At 33.1% G+C, this 14,936-nt stretch overlaps 1 protein-coding gene across 8 annotated transcripts in view; it reads left to right on the plus strand.

Annotated features, from left to right (window-relative positions):
* The window catches only part of LCORL (ligand dependent nuclear receptor corepressor like), a 149,439-nt gene that overhangs the window by 36,053 nt on the left and 98,450 nt on the right, over positions 1 to 14,936 (plus strand). For all 8 annotated transcript variants that reach the window (XM_074229724.1, XM_074229719.1, XM_074229718.1 and 5 more), the window contains exon 2: positions 13,888 to 13,953. In XM_074229724.1, coding sequence (XP_074085825.1) covers positions 13,888 to 13,953 — 66 coding nt within the window. The remainder of the gene's footprint in view (positions 1 to 13,887; positions 13,954 to 14,936) is intronic.

Consider the following 14,936-nt stretch of genomic DNA (forward strand, 5'->3'; position numbering starts at 1 on the left):
AAATAAACATAAATAAATAAAACAAATAACATAAAAAAACTGGGGGTGGGGTGGAGAACAATTCATTTGATGGAACAAAATGTCAAGAATATCAAGGGTAATAATAATGAAGTAAAAGAAGTAGAATAGAAAGGGACCCGACAGTACCAGATCTCAAACTGTACTATACAGCATTAATCATTAAAAGAATTTGATACTGGTTTAAAAAGCCATAGAGTTCAGTCATTGGAACAGATGAGGTACATAATATGCAGAAGCAAACAAGTATAATGTTTGAGAAACCCAAAGGTTGCCAGTCTTGGAGCAAGGAAGAATTCAATCTTTGACAAAAACTGCTTAGAAATTGAAACCATCTGGTAGAAATTGGATACAGAACTTTGATATAAAAAAGGATGAAGGAAGGGAAGTACTTATTATATATTTGGATAGGGGAGAGTTAAATGGGGAATTTTGATTACATAAAATTAAAATGAATCTAGAAAATTAACGCAGTCAAAATTGAAAGGTATACAATTGATTGTGGGGGGGGAGACCTTTGCACCAAATTTTCTGTTCAGAATCTCATAAACTATAAAGTGAAGTGATTCATATGTATAAAAACAAAATCATTTTCCCAGTTGATAAATACTTCAGAGGTATGAAGAGATAAGGGGAAAAATCTTAGGAATTTGAATTTGCATTCAAAAAAATACTCCAAAGCATTTAGAGAAATACAAATTAAAGCAATTCTTTTTAGCCCAAATTCTTGTTATATTGACCCCCCCCCAAAAAAAAGTAGCAGTAAAAGGAAAATAATTGTTGAAGGAGCTGCAGAAAAAAAGAGGCATACTAATAATATACTCTTGGTGAAATTTGGAATTAGATCCTAAGTGGTTATTACTCTTTATATGCTCTCTGATAACACTATTACAAGGTCTGTACCTCAAACAGATCAAAAAATGGGTTTTCATAAGTAAAAAATACTTGTAATAGCTCTTTATCTAGTGTCAAAGAACTGGATGATTTAGTAAGGTGGATGCTCATTTAGGGAATCCCTAACATTTTTATTGGCTTATGAATATAATGGAATGTTTTTGCACCACCAAAAAAAAATGACTACACGAGCTGATTCAGGAAGACTTACATAAATCAATGAATAATGAAGTGACCAGAAGCCAAAGAAAACTTTGCTCAGTCACAGTGTTGTAAAGAAACACAGCTTTCAATGACTAAAGAACTCTGATCAGTACAGTGAACAACCACAGTTGTAGAGGACTCAGTGAACAACCACAGTTGTAGAGGACTAATAATGAAATATGCTACTTCTCTTTTTAAAAATAGGGATAGACATTTGTACAAAAATATTCATAGCAGTCCTGTGGTGGCAAAGAATTGGAAATCAAGTAAATGTTCTTCAGTTGGGGAATGGCTTAGCAAACTGTGGTATATGTATGTCATGGAACACTATTGTTCTATTAGAAACCAGGAGGGATGGGAATTCAGGGAAGCCTGGAGGGATTTGCATGAACTGATGCTGAGCGAGATGGGTAGAATCAGAAAAACATTGTACATCCTAACAGCAACATGGGGGTGATGATTAATCTTGATGGACTTGCTCATTCTATCATTACAACAATCAGGGACACTTTGGGGCTGCCATGGAGAATACCATCTGTATCCAGAGAAAGAATTGTGGAGTGTGAACAAAGACCTTTAATTTAGGGGGGGAAATTGTATCTTATTGTCTGATCTTGCTATCTCTTATACTTTGTTTCTTCCTTAAGTATATGATTTCTCTCTTCATCACACTCAGTTTGGATCAGTGTATACCACAGAAACAATGTAAAGACTAACAAATTGCCTTCTGTGGGGGGTAGGGGAGGGAGGTAAGATTAGGGGGGAAATTGTAAAACAAAATAAATCTTTTTAAAAAAAAGAAAAATAGGGATAGAGACTAGGTGAAGAATGGGACATATTTTTGGCTATTTAGACATTTGCTTTGTCCATTTATATTTACTTGATTATAAGGATTTAACTTTTTGTTTTCAGTTCTTGTTAGAGCAGTTGGGTAGACTGGGGTGGGGGTGGTGAGAATATCAAAATGATTACTGAAATGAAAAAATAGGTTATTTAAACTGTTAAAATTCACAAAAGAAAACAGAAGAAAGCTTAGTAACAAACATCAGCAAAAGAGCTTTGGAAATCAATGTGTAGAATTTTATTATACTTGGATGGAGGTGTACCTTTATTATAAATATATTTTTAATCTTCTGGTTTGGGGAATGCTTTGGAAATGCTCATCTTATTTGGTTTCTAAGTTCAACTTTTTAAAAAATTTTATTGTAAATTTTTTAAAGGTTATAAAACATTTTCATAAATGCTCATGTGGTGATTGAGAAAATCAAAATCAAATCTGTTGTAAACTGTAAAACAGTTTAGCAATGTAGGAGGATATAATCTCCTATACCATCTAAATATTAAAAAAGTTTACCTAGTATTTATTGGAATAAAGCAAAGACAGCTCTTTTTTGTGTATTGTTTGATGTAATGTTTTCAATACCAATAAAATGGATAAGGAAGAGATTTTTTTAAAAAAGAGTATCACTTTGTTGGTGACTTAGCAATTTACTTATGAAATTCTAGAGAACCAGGATTATTAATGTTGACAAAATTGTAGGCTATAAAAGCATTAACGTGTGTGTGTGTGTGTATATATATATATATACATATATATATATGAAATAAAAGTTACACTTGTGAATAATAATAACTGATAAAATCCAAGAGACATTAAGTCAAGTCAGCAAGCATTTTTTATACAATATTACTTAAATTATATGTCAGACATTGCCTTAACTAATGGGAAAATACAAAGAAAGGCAAAAATAGTCCTTGACCCCAGATATGGAGTATATTTTAGGTTATGATAGAGGAAGGCATCTTCCAGAAGATTCAATTTGAAGTAAGTCTTGAAAGGAACCCAGGGAAACTAGAAGGCAGAAGTTAGAATGGAGAACATTTCAGACCAACTTGGAGACAGGAGAAAAGTAACCACTTCTCAAGGCAGCCAGCTATTCCCCATTTTTGGATATGGTTGCTAAGTTTTTTCTTACAGCAAGCTTATTTTGTCATTATACAACTTTAAACTCATTTCTACATTTTCTTTTTGAGTTCAAATAAAACAAATTAATTTATTTTCTATATAATTTGAAGACAGTTCTCATTAACTCTTCCTTTTTCTCTTTAGGCTAAAAATACTCAGATACTCCAGATTAATTTAGATTAATTTAATCTAGATTAATTTAATTTTATCAGAATTCTTCCTAAAACCACCTAAAACACATTATTCTAGATGTCCAACTGTTAGATAGGTTTTGTACAGCTGGATAAGTTACTCCTTTAATTCTTTAGATGATTTTTCTTTTTTTCTCCTTTTCTTTAATTTCATCAAAATTTTTTTTGTAAGGTTTTTTCCATTTTTCCCCTTCCCTCCCCCTGATAGAAGGCAATCTGATATAGGCTCTACATTTATACTCATACTAAACATAGTGCCATAGTGATCTTATTGTGAGAGAAGAATCAAATCCAAATGGAGGAAAGAAAACATTAGAGAGGAGAAAAAATGACGTAATATAGAAGACAGCTTTTAAAAAATTGAAGATAGTAAGCTTTGATCTGCATTTAAACTCCACATTCCTTCTCTGGATATGGATGGTATTTTCGATCACAAGTCTTTTTAAATTGTCTGATTATGTACTGCTAAAACGAACAAGTCCATCAAGGTTGATTATCACCCCATGTTATTGTTAAGGTCTATAGTGTTCTGGTTCTGCTCATCTCACTCTGCATCAGTTCATGCAGTCTTTCTGAGCTTTTCTTAAATTCTGTCCCTTATGATTTCTTATGGAACATTAATATTCCATATCATACATATACCATAATTTATTTAGCCATTCCCTGATTGATGGACATCCCCTCTATTTCCAATTCCTTGCCACTACAAACAGTACTGCTCTGAATATTTTTGTACATGTGGGATTTTTACCCTTTTTCATGATCTCTTCAGGATACAGACCCAGGATTGGTATTGCTGGGTCAAAGGGTCTGCTTAATTTTATTGCTCTTTGGGCATAATTCCAAATTTAGACAAATTTTTTTGTGATGCAATACTAATTATGTTCTCACAAAAGAATCAAATTGGATCATTTAGCAAGAGAAAATAAATGGTGCTAAAACTGTACTGTTAATACACCAAATAGGAGAAGACCTAGAGAAAGTCCTATTGGCAAATTGAGTGGATTCTCCATTGGAAATTTATGAGAGGACATAGACAAGAGTAAGAAAGAATGAATAATTGTAATTTTCACTGTTTTTCTCCTCCATTTTAATCAGATGTATTTATAGATAAAATAAGAAAATTCTAATAGAATAGTGAGATATGACTTTGGATTGTATGTGTATATGGCTGATGGGAAAAATATATTTTTTCCTTAACAGCTTTAAATATGCAAGTCAGGAAGCCACTGAAGTACCTCTCTACCAGATCATGACTAACACTCCTTAGATTTATATATTTCATATATTACATTATCTGAGAGCAGTTAGCAATTTGCATTTATAGACTCAACATTCTCCAGCCCAGTCACCTTCCCAAAGAATCACCTGTATCCCTCAGGAAAAGTCAATCAAAGCCATATACAAACGTGAATCAACTCATTCAGCAGTTAACAGTATAGCCTGATGCAGGAATATCTTAAACTGACTTGGTCAGAGAAATGGCTCTGGCTTTTCCAAGAGCTACAGAATCTCCTGACAACATGCTCAGTGTCAGATTCCTTGTTCCTAAGGAATCAACTGTAGTATACATGAGGAATTAGAAGATAATTTCCCAGGAGACTAACTTTGTAATAGAATAATTTTTTTTTGAATATAACATTAGTTCGATATGAATCTGAGCAGAAACATTTACGAGTGTCATTTTTAAGAAGAATTTCAAGATACAGAGGTTAATCTTAAAATCTTTAGGTCTAGGATAAGCTAGGTCCTTTCTTAATTATTTACTTGAATATTTTAAACTCTAAAATGTCTGAAGCATTCTAGGGAATCTAAGCCAGAGCAGCCAGGTGGCACAGTGGATAGAGCACTGGCCCTGGAGTCAGGAGGACCTGAGTTCAAATCCAACCTCAGACACTTAGTAATTACCTAGCTGTGACCTTGAGCAAGTCACTTAAGCTTATTGCCTTGCAAAAACAGAAAGACACTAGTCCCCCTTTTTTAAAGAGATATAAGAAATCTCATATATTGCCAAAGGAGCCATCCCAGTAATAATAGTGACCAGAAAAAAAGCATGCTTTCAGGTAGAGGTCTGGTTTCTAAAGGGTAAATATTGTACTCACAAGGATATTTGTGTGTACCGAGTCAGAAATGATAATCTAGAGAACTTTGATGCTCTGCCTCTCATCCTGTTGATCATCCTTTCAAGAAGGATGCCTCCATCCTGCAAATCTTCCCTTTATCACAGAATGTAAGGAATCCAAAGATGGTGACATTCTCCTAGGAAAGTCTTAGTTACTCAAAAACTATCAGTCAGGAAACATCCCGGAGTCCTAGTTAAGAGTACACAAAGCAGTTTTTTGTCAAACCACCTCATTGTCCTTTTTTTTAAAGCTTGGGAATCTCCATCTGATGAAAGAACTTTGCTGGCTCTTCAGAGATGGTTCCTTCCTTCCCATTCTTAGATTAATAGATTTGTGTAACTGTCAGAAGCACAAGAGGAAAAGGTAATTATCTGATGGATGGGAAACTGTGAGGGAAAATAGAAAAGAACAGGAGGTATATCATTCTTTAGGGTCCTGCTTCTAAAACAGTTGGTTTTGTGCTGGTCAAACATAGTGAGCTTTTGTCATGTGACTGCAGCAATGCTTTAGGAGAAAAAAGACTTTAAGAGAAGGAAATGTTGAGTCCCTTTTCCAGACTCCCTCAATCTTCCCCAGGCAAACATTGGAGGGGCAGGAGACAAGGAAGACAAGTTTCTCCCAAGACACCAAGGTCTCTATTTATTGAACCAAATACCAGTGCTTAAATATCTTTCCCAATCTCTAATCCACTCCCATGGCAATAATGATGATTCAGTCTCATACAGGTTCGATAGTAAACTCTGTAATATGCTAGAATTTTTTCAGCTAAGAGTTCTATTCTCTCTTTTTGTCCAGGTGAGTGAATTAGTTAAGAGTTATTTTGATGGGATGATATGACTGGGGGAAAAAACTAACCTTTCTTTCTCTGTTTCTCTGATTGTCCCTCTATCTCTCTGTGTCTGTGTCTTTCTCCACACGCCCTCCCCCACAAATCAAATCCTTCATTCTGTAACAGCATATGAGGCTCAAGAACCCATGCATGAATTGGGCAAACAGTATTAGATCAGCATTACTGCTATGATTTTCATGTTGCAGATCCATTGTCATCTTTAAGTATGAAAAGATAAGTTTGCCAGTGTTTTTGGATGCCATGTTATGCTATTTGTTGAATTTATCTCTAGTAAAACCCTTTTTTATCACGTAAGTTGTCATTTCTAGCTATGCCTTAGCTATTCTATATTAGTGCTGTTGATTTTTTACATTTATTTCTATTGAGTTTGATCTTACTAAATTAGTTTTGACCTTTTAAGACTTTTTTTCAAAGTCTGATTTGAGAATCCAGCATTTACTCTTCTAACTTCATGTCCTCAGAATGCTGGATAAGCATGTCATCTCTGCCTTTCATTCAAGTCACATATAATTGCTGAATCCAATGTCATATAACTGTTACATTGTTAGACATCTAGTTTTTGGTAGGTGATATGTTGATGTCAGCTCTTAGAGCCTACTCATTCTGTCAGTTTTCTCTTCTAGCTTATATTTTCCTGTTTTGTTCACAACACTATCATGAGAAACTTTGTCATTTACTGTGTCTGTAGAATTTGCCTGCTTAAAGTCTAGTAAAGAAGAAAAGAAATAATTTAGCATTATCTATGCCCTAGTCAAAATTCATATCTGGTGTATTGGATCACTTAGAGTCTGAGGATTCAAATAAACATTTTCTTTGCTAAGAACATTCTAATATCCTTTGCTAGACAAATCTTGAAAGTAATGTCAAGTAAAAGTCATTTTCAAGTAAATTAAAGTTGTCAGGCAACCAGGGTGGTTCCCCCCCCCCCCCCCCCGCGCCCCTTCCATTTCAAGAGCTCTCTGACAGAGCCCTAAAAACTACTTTTATCTTTCTGTCAGCAGTTGGATGGGTCTCTCAGATCAGGCTACCTGAGGACTAAGTTAGCTTAGATTGTCCTGTGTCTATATCATCTGATTGTCTTTGCTCAGATCAGGAGGGAAGGAAGCATTAACTTCCTCCCATCCCAATTCAATCTACACCACAACAGCCTATTCTCAGTAAACTCATACTTATTTTTAAGCTATCACAACTTTCATTTCTAAGGACTAGCAAATCTTCCCTTTAATAATGCAACCTAGAGTTATACTGCCAAATTTAAAGGGGAAGCTCTTTTTGTTTAATAAAAAACTTTGGGAGGGAATGTTTTTAGTATATTCTGTAGCTCTGCAAAAAATCAAATTCAGAAAAGTCTTCATAAACATATTGTTCCTTTTGAAAGTTTCTTTTTTAGATTTATGATAAAGAACTCTACCCCAAAGACATAACTGATGGTATCTGAATATAGATGGAAGCACACTTCTTTTAGCTTTATTTTTCTTGAGGGTTTTTTTTTGGGGGGTGCTTTTATAACATGACTATTGTGATAATTTTTTCATGACTATACATTTTAAACCTATATCAAATAATTTACTTTCTCAATGAGAGACATTGTGGTGGGAAGAAGGGAAAGAATTCAAAACTCAAGATTTTAAAAGTGAATTTGTTTTTTGCATGAAACTGGGAAACAAAATAAAAGTACAAAATAATAATGATATGGAGTTTCTTCCTGTGATATCTTAGTAGTCATATCGTCTATTACATCTTCTAGTTTATTTTAGTTTTCTAGATTGTAATTTGTCACAGAACTTTATGATTGAAGTAAAACCTAGGGGCAGCTAGGTTGCTCAGTGGATGGAGCACTGGTCCTGGAGTCAGGAGGATCTGAGTTCAAATCCGGTCTCAGACACATAATAATTAGCTAGCTGTGTGACGTTGGGCAAGTCACTTAACCCCATTGCCTTATAAAAAGAAAACTAAAAAAAAAGAAAGAAAGAAAACCGAGTGGCAGTTTAGTCCAATTCATATTTAAATATTAGTTCTTTCATAAGTATGCCCGTGACATTATTATGCTATCTAACTTTTGCTTGAAATTTTACAAAAGAACTCACTAGTCCCACAGAAGCTCAATCTGCTTAGTTTTTTTCACTTAGTTTTCCCCCTTGCCCCCATATCATTCCTCAGTTCACTTTTCTACACTTTCTCACTCCCCTCCATTCTCTTTTCTCTAACTTCTTTTATTTCTTTTCCCCTCTTCCTTCTCTTTATCTGTTTTTCTCCCTCCTCTCTTCTATCTTTTTCTCTTCTCTTCCTTTCCCCCCTTCTTGCTCTTTCTCTCTCTCTCCCTCTCTCTCTCTCTCTCTCTCTCTCTTTCTGTAAAAATCCAGCATCTTCCAAAAAAAGAAGATAGCCTTTTGAATATTTAAAAACTGATCTCTGATTATTCTTTAAAATTGTCAACTTCAGCATGGAATCTCTTCTGTTACAAATACTTGGCCTGACCCAATCCTTCTTTCCTAAATGGCATTTTCATTTCCTTACTTATATATGTAACACATTAGATGCCAAGGTGTTTCAGGAGTCCAGTTGTAGTAGTTCTCCAAATATCAATAATAACAAATAAACTGGCAAGTCTTTGCAATTTTGCATCTATTTATTGTCCATGGTTATACTTTATTTGAGTGTCAAATCAAGATTTCTGCAAAATCCTCACAAGTTTTTGTTGTATCCTGAAATGTTTCTCATGATCTTAACTTTCTTTTTCTGTACTGTTAGCTAATATACTTGAACTTTTAAATTGTTAGACAAGAGGATACAACATTTATTAGCTGAGGCAATTTCCAAACTTTTCTAGCCCTATTGCATGCAGTTGTTTTGTGTTGCATGAATGTCTGTGTGTGTGTGTGTGTGTGTGTGTGTGTGTGTGTGTGTGTGTGGAGAGAGAGAGAGAGAGAGAGAGAGAGAGAATGAGAATGTTTTTACCTTTATCCGTTTACAATTTTTAGAGTTGAGACTTTTAAATATGTTTGGTACTGTTGTGATTACTGACACAGAGTAAATCTCTTTTTCTTTTTTAATAATTTAGTCTTAATTTTGAATTTTGTCTTTAACTAATTGAAGGGCCAGCTGCCAGAATTGGATCAGTCTCAAAGAGACCATTGAACCCAACCTTTATCTGATTGAAAATCTTTTTACATTGATACCTCATTGAATAGAAAATCATCTCCTAAAGCCCCTAGTGGAATTACCTTGCAGATTTTAAAATTCTATATAAGTATCAGTTGTAATTATTCTTCTCAGGAAGCCCTTTTTCATTTTTAATAACAGCTCTAATTGTTAAGAAGCTTTTCTATATGGAAAGCTAAATTTCAAACTTGCACACATTAACTCCCCTATTTCTACTCTCTGAACCAAGTGGGGCCTATCTAATGCCTTATTTGTAAGCCCTTGAAATATCTGAAGATCAATTATATTCCCATTAATTAGTCTTGTATTTTTCAGTCTAAACATCTCTAGTTCTATGAGTTGGTACCTTTCATTACCCTGGTTTCCTTCCATTGTTCCAACTTTTTTATATCTTTCCTAAAATGTTGAACCCAGGATTGAACATGGTACTCTAGATATGATATTGCCTCTCATTTCAGTCTACTAAAATACCAGGATATGTTTTGAACAGGCTGCTTATCTTTTTATTTTGTGTTTGTGTTTGTGAAACTGATTTTTTTATTTTAATTTATTTATTTATGAATTTTATAATTTTTCCCCTAATCTCACTTCCCTCCCCCATAGAAGGTAGTCTATTAGTCTTTACATTGAAACTGATTTTTTTTTAACTTGATATTCATCCCAGTGTCCTGGTTTGTTGAAATCATTTTGGATTATGACTGAAGTCTAATATTATCTGTGCCCCTTTGTGTCATTTACTAATTTGATAAAAGTATTTAAGTCTTTAACTTGTCACTGATAAAAAAGCAGAATTAACTTAATTTTTTTCCCTTTATTCAGCTCTGCCATATCTGTAAGTAGAATATACAAAGGCATCCTCTATTTTTTGGATGAGTAAATAGTTTCTTTCTTCTCATTCAATTCCTGAATTATTCATCTTTTCCAGGTAGTAGCATCAAAGGAAAAAATGGCTAGAATTCAAATTTTGACTATACTGTTTACTTTAAAATCTGAGTGTAAATCATTCAGCCTTTCAGAATTTCAGTTTCCTCATCTGTAAAATGATGACTTTGGCCAAATAAATTAAACTTAGCCTTTCATTTCTAAATTCGGGGGCTTATAATTCCTTACTCCATGATCAAGGGATATAGTAGATAAAGCATTGAACTTGAAAGTGAGGAAAATCTAGACTTCAAGTTCCACCTCAGACACTCACTGTGTGATCCTGGGCAAGTCACTTAACCCCTTTCACTCTCAGCTTCTTCATCTTTAAAATTAGAGGTAATATAGGACCAACAACCTCATAGGATGGTTGTAATCAGTTCAAGTTATATGTACTAAGGGCTTTGTAAATCTTAAAGTGATATTTAAATGTGAGCTGCCGGCATTATCATCATCCTTCATAGACTATCTCAAAGTTATATTTTTATAATTACTTTGTTGGACCAAAGATTCTTTGCTTTTACATCTCCCTCTCACTTCTCCCCTTCCCCACCATGAGTAACATATACTATATAATATAGTATATTATAATAGTTAACATTATTTTCAATTAATTAAAAGTCAGAATTGTTATAATCCCTTTTTTCCTTGCTATATAGCTAGCAGTATTATTTTATTCATTTATTTTTTCAGGGAGAGAACAATTATGATTTTCTTTATTTTTTATTTAAGTCTATATGCATAAGTACTGTGGGATTGTGATGGAAGTGTTCAGTGTAATTGATAAAAAAAAAACCACCTTGAAGAGCATGAGTTTTGAGCTGAATGGGTATAGTTTGGCCTATTGGAGGTGTCTTACTTGAAAGGAATGAAACCAGCAGAATCACGGAAGCCTTTAGATACAAAAGACAAGAAATAAAGCGTAGGGTTTGTACCGAAAGATCCTAGATCAGTTCTTTTCTATATATGTATAATTTTATAATTAGAAACAACTTTTATTCACAGGGGATAGACTGTATTAAATTTGTTTTTCATGTTCTAATTAATGTAATTTAAACAGATGGAAGTAAAATTCTTTGTTTGACACTCTTCAGTTTATGGTACATGATAAAACCTGTAAAACAAAGGAATAAACTACTCATTTTTATGCTATTTTACTAAAAGTCTGAGTTGCTGGTATAATTCTTAACATCTTAAGCCTGTCACTCTGGGATATTTAACTTAGAGGAAGCTCCAGGCCACCTCTTCTCCTCAGCTCATATTGCCTCAGATATCATGACAAAATAATGAAACCGTACAATTTTTTTTCTAATTGCCAGAACATCTAATAGCCCCACAAAAAATTAAAAATTATGGTGTACATATTTATCTAATTTTTTTATGAAGAGTTTTCCTGAGATGCCCCCAAAATTAATATATTCTAAAACTAAATACCAAATGTGTAGTGGGATTGTATGAGAGACTATTTGTTATTTTTAATGATGTGTTATAATCCTCTTGGTTTTAATAGTTTAATTGGTTGTATATATATTTAATTGACATAATGCATTTGTATATATGCATTATGAACTTGAACCATTTGACTTAGCCATTGACACATGGCATTTAACATGCATTTTTAGTGTTGTTTTTGATTGATGTCCTACTGTACTCTTTAGTTTCCACCATCCCTTCATCAGATATGTTAACTTACAGATTGCCTATATAATTTTTAAATTATATATTGCAAAAGATTAGGCTTTTAATTATATTCCAAAATTTGATTGGAAACAATTCCATATTTTCAGGGAGATTATATTCTAGTGAGAAAATGAAAGTTACCAACTATTTACTCTTTTTCTATCTTCTCTCTTTGGTCTTAAAAGAACCACGGATTTATAAGAACTTGAGTTGAGTGGGCCCATATTTATGACAGGCTATAAATTGTCTTGTCCAAGCTATCACCAAAGGCATCTCAGATGATGATATTACTGTGCTGGTACTATGCTGATGAGTGTTGGTCATAGCAAAGTAGTTTTATAAGCCAGATTCCTACCCAGTTTTAAAGGCCCTTTTTAACACTTTGACAGTTTACTCATCCTAGCCCCTACTTGAATGTTTATTTATTAGAATTAGAAAATTGTAACTTAATTGTCTAAAACCAGTCTCCTTGTAACTTTCTTACTCATTGATACTCTCTTTTTTTGGTCCCCTGGGAATAACACCCAACAAATCTGTTCCTTCTTCTACTCAACAACTAATCAGAAATTAGAGACTAGTTTATCATATATTCCTCTTGGTCTTCTCTTTTCTAGCTTAAACATTCCCAGTTCCTTCAGTTATTTTTCCATGTATTGTTGAAGATTGCTCATCTTCCTGACTGCCTTCTTTGAATGTGAAATTTAGTTCGTGGTGCCCTACTACTGGTTCATTATTGGTCCAGGGCAAAATTTTACCAGCTCTTAAACTTTTAATAAAAAGCTATAAACTTAAACTAATTCTTCTTCCTTTCTGAGTTCTTTTCTTCCTATTAAGCAACTCTCTCCTCCCTGGGTAATAGTTCCAAATCCCTTACCTTTGAACTATTAAGAGTTGCTATGCTAAAATTACAAAGAGTGGAACAGAACACAAATAAATAACTTAGTTCTTTTTCATTGTCCACAGTAATATTAGTCTGGGGTAGGAAATCTCAAGTTTGTCAATGTCTCAGAATTTGATATCCAGAAATAAACACAATGATATAGCTTTTAGAACATATGTTACACTTAATGCTCATTGTTGAAAAGTAGAATAATTGTTACGTTCTCAACTTAAGATTATTTAAGTATAATATTTTATTTAAGGCTTTCAGTGGCCATGAATAAGTGAAAATTTGTTTGAATTTGCGTAACAGTTGGTCCAAATTCACAGGAGAAATCTAAACAAATCACTTAATATTTTTATAGCTAGGATTTAGAAGATCTTATTGTGGTTGTGCTTTATAATAAAAGGCATGTAGAACCATAATTTTTTCAATTATTCTTTCCAGTACAATTTTGAACAGAACTATTTAAAACTTTAGTATTGATGTATAAGTGTGTATATGTGTTCTTAAGGTACAGTTAAAGGTTCAAATTTTGGGTTTTTTCTGAAAATAAGTTGCCTCTTCTGACTTGTCAACTTGAAGACCAGAAAGAAGGCTCTTAATTTTTTTTTTAGGTCAGATACTTTCTACATTCTGATAAAACCTATGGATCCCTTCTCTATTTTTTTAAATAACTAAAGGAAATATTAAATTTCACTGAGATGTTAAGTGAAAATAAAGTTCTAATTTTTTTTCTCATTCAATGTTTCATAGACTCCCTGGGGTCCATGGGCTCTGCCCCTGGGATAGCCAAGCAATATATTATTATGGGTTATGAGGTGATTCAGTAAATTTAAGTAGTTGCAAATCACTTAAGTCTAAGAATAATTCATATTGGATGCTAAGTGATAGCTATTTATTGTTTATATCCTAAAAAATCCTTGATAGTTTTGTTGTTTTTTAATTAAATATTTCCAACAGTTAATATATTCCTTTTTTTCTTTAAAAAAAAATAGGTTTTGAAAGTATTTTAGAAGGGCTTTATGGACCAAGGCTACGAAGAGACCTCAGTTTATTTGAAGGTAACTTTTTTCTTCTTTTCTTTTAATATTTCCAATTAGAATAACATAAATGTTCATTTGGCCTTTTTTATACCATGTCATATTCATTCCCAATGTGATTTCTCATTCCACTGTACTGCAAAATTAGGCAAAACCAAATGGAAACTTGTTATTAAGTTATATGTTGATTAAATTAAATTAACTTCTTTTAAGGAGCTGACTTCAAGAAAATTTTAATTTCTGGACATAACTTTTTAGTTTTTGCAATATTTGTGAAAAATAATTTTAGGCATGGAAGACTATTCTGTTTATGATAATGGATTAATTTTTAAGAAGTTCTCTAAATTTATCATATCCCCATATAATAACTATTATTTGAGTTGGTTTATAGAAGGATACTCTTTATCAGAAGAATTAAAGTTTTTGTTAACCTTAAAAGCTATAAAAGTTACCTTTGTAGAAAGAGCATTTGAAGGGGCAGCTAGGTGGCGTAGTGGAGGGGCGGTTAGGTGGCATAGTGGATAAAGCACCAGCCCTGGAGTCAGGAGTACCTGGGTTCAAATCTGGTCTCAGACACTTAATTACCTAGCTGTGTGGCCATGGGCAAGCCACTTAACCCCGTTTGCCTTGCAAAAAAAAAAAAAACAACTTAAAAAAAAGAGCATTTGATTAGAATACAGGAAACTTAATTTTTCTAAAGCTCCATCATCTGTTAATTCATAATATAATCTTAAATTCAGTTTTTAAACATTTTTGAACTTTATTTTGCCTGCCACATTTCATTAGACTAATGAAGGAGTTACTTAACTTCTTTTTCTCTGTGAGAAAGATGATTGTTTAAATTAGTTGTGTAACCAATATTTTTTACTTTTTTAAACTAGATTTCATCCTCAACTTTGTCTATTTAATAAAAAGATGTTATGGTAAACTATTTCAGAGAAGACATTCATAAACTCTTTATTGTACCCTAATTTATGACATCATCTTTCAACATCTTTAAAAAT

The sequence above is a fragment of the Macrotis lagotis genome, chromosome 3 (genome assembly GCF_037893015.1).
Source record: "Macrotis lagotis isolate mMagLag1 chromosome 3, bilby.v1.9.chrom.fasta, whole genome shotgun sequence".
Lineage (NCBI taxonomy): Eukaryota > Metazoa > Chordata > Mammalia > Peramelemorphia > Peramelidae > Macrotis > Macrotis lagotis.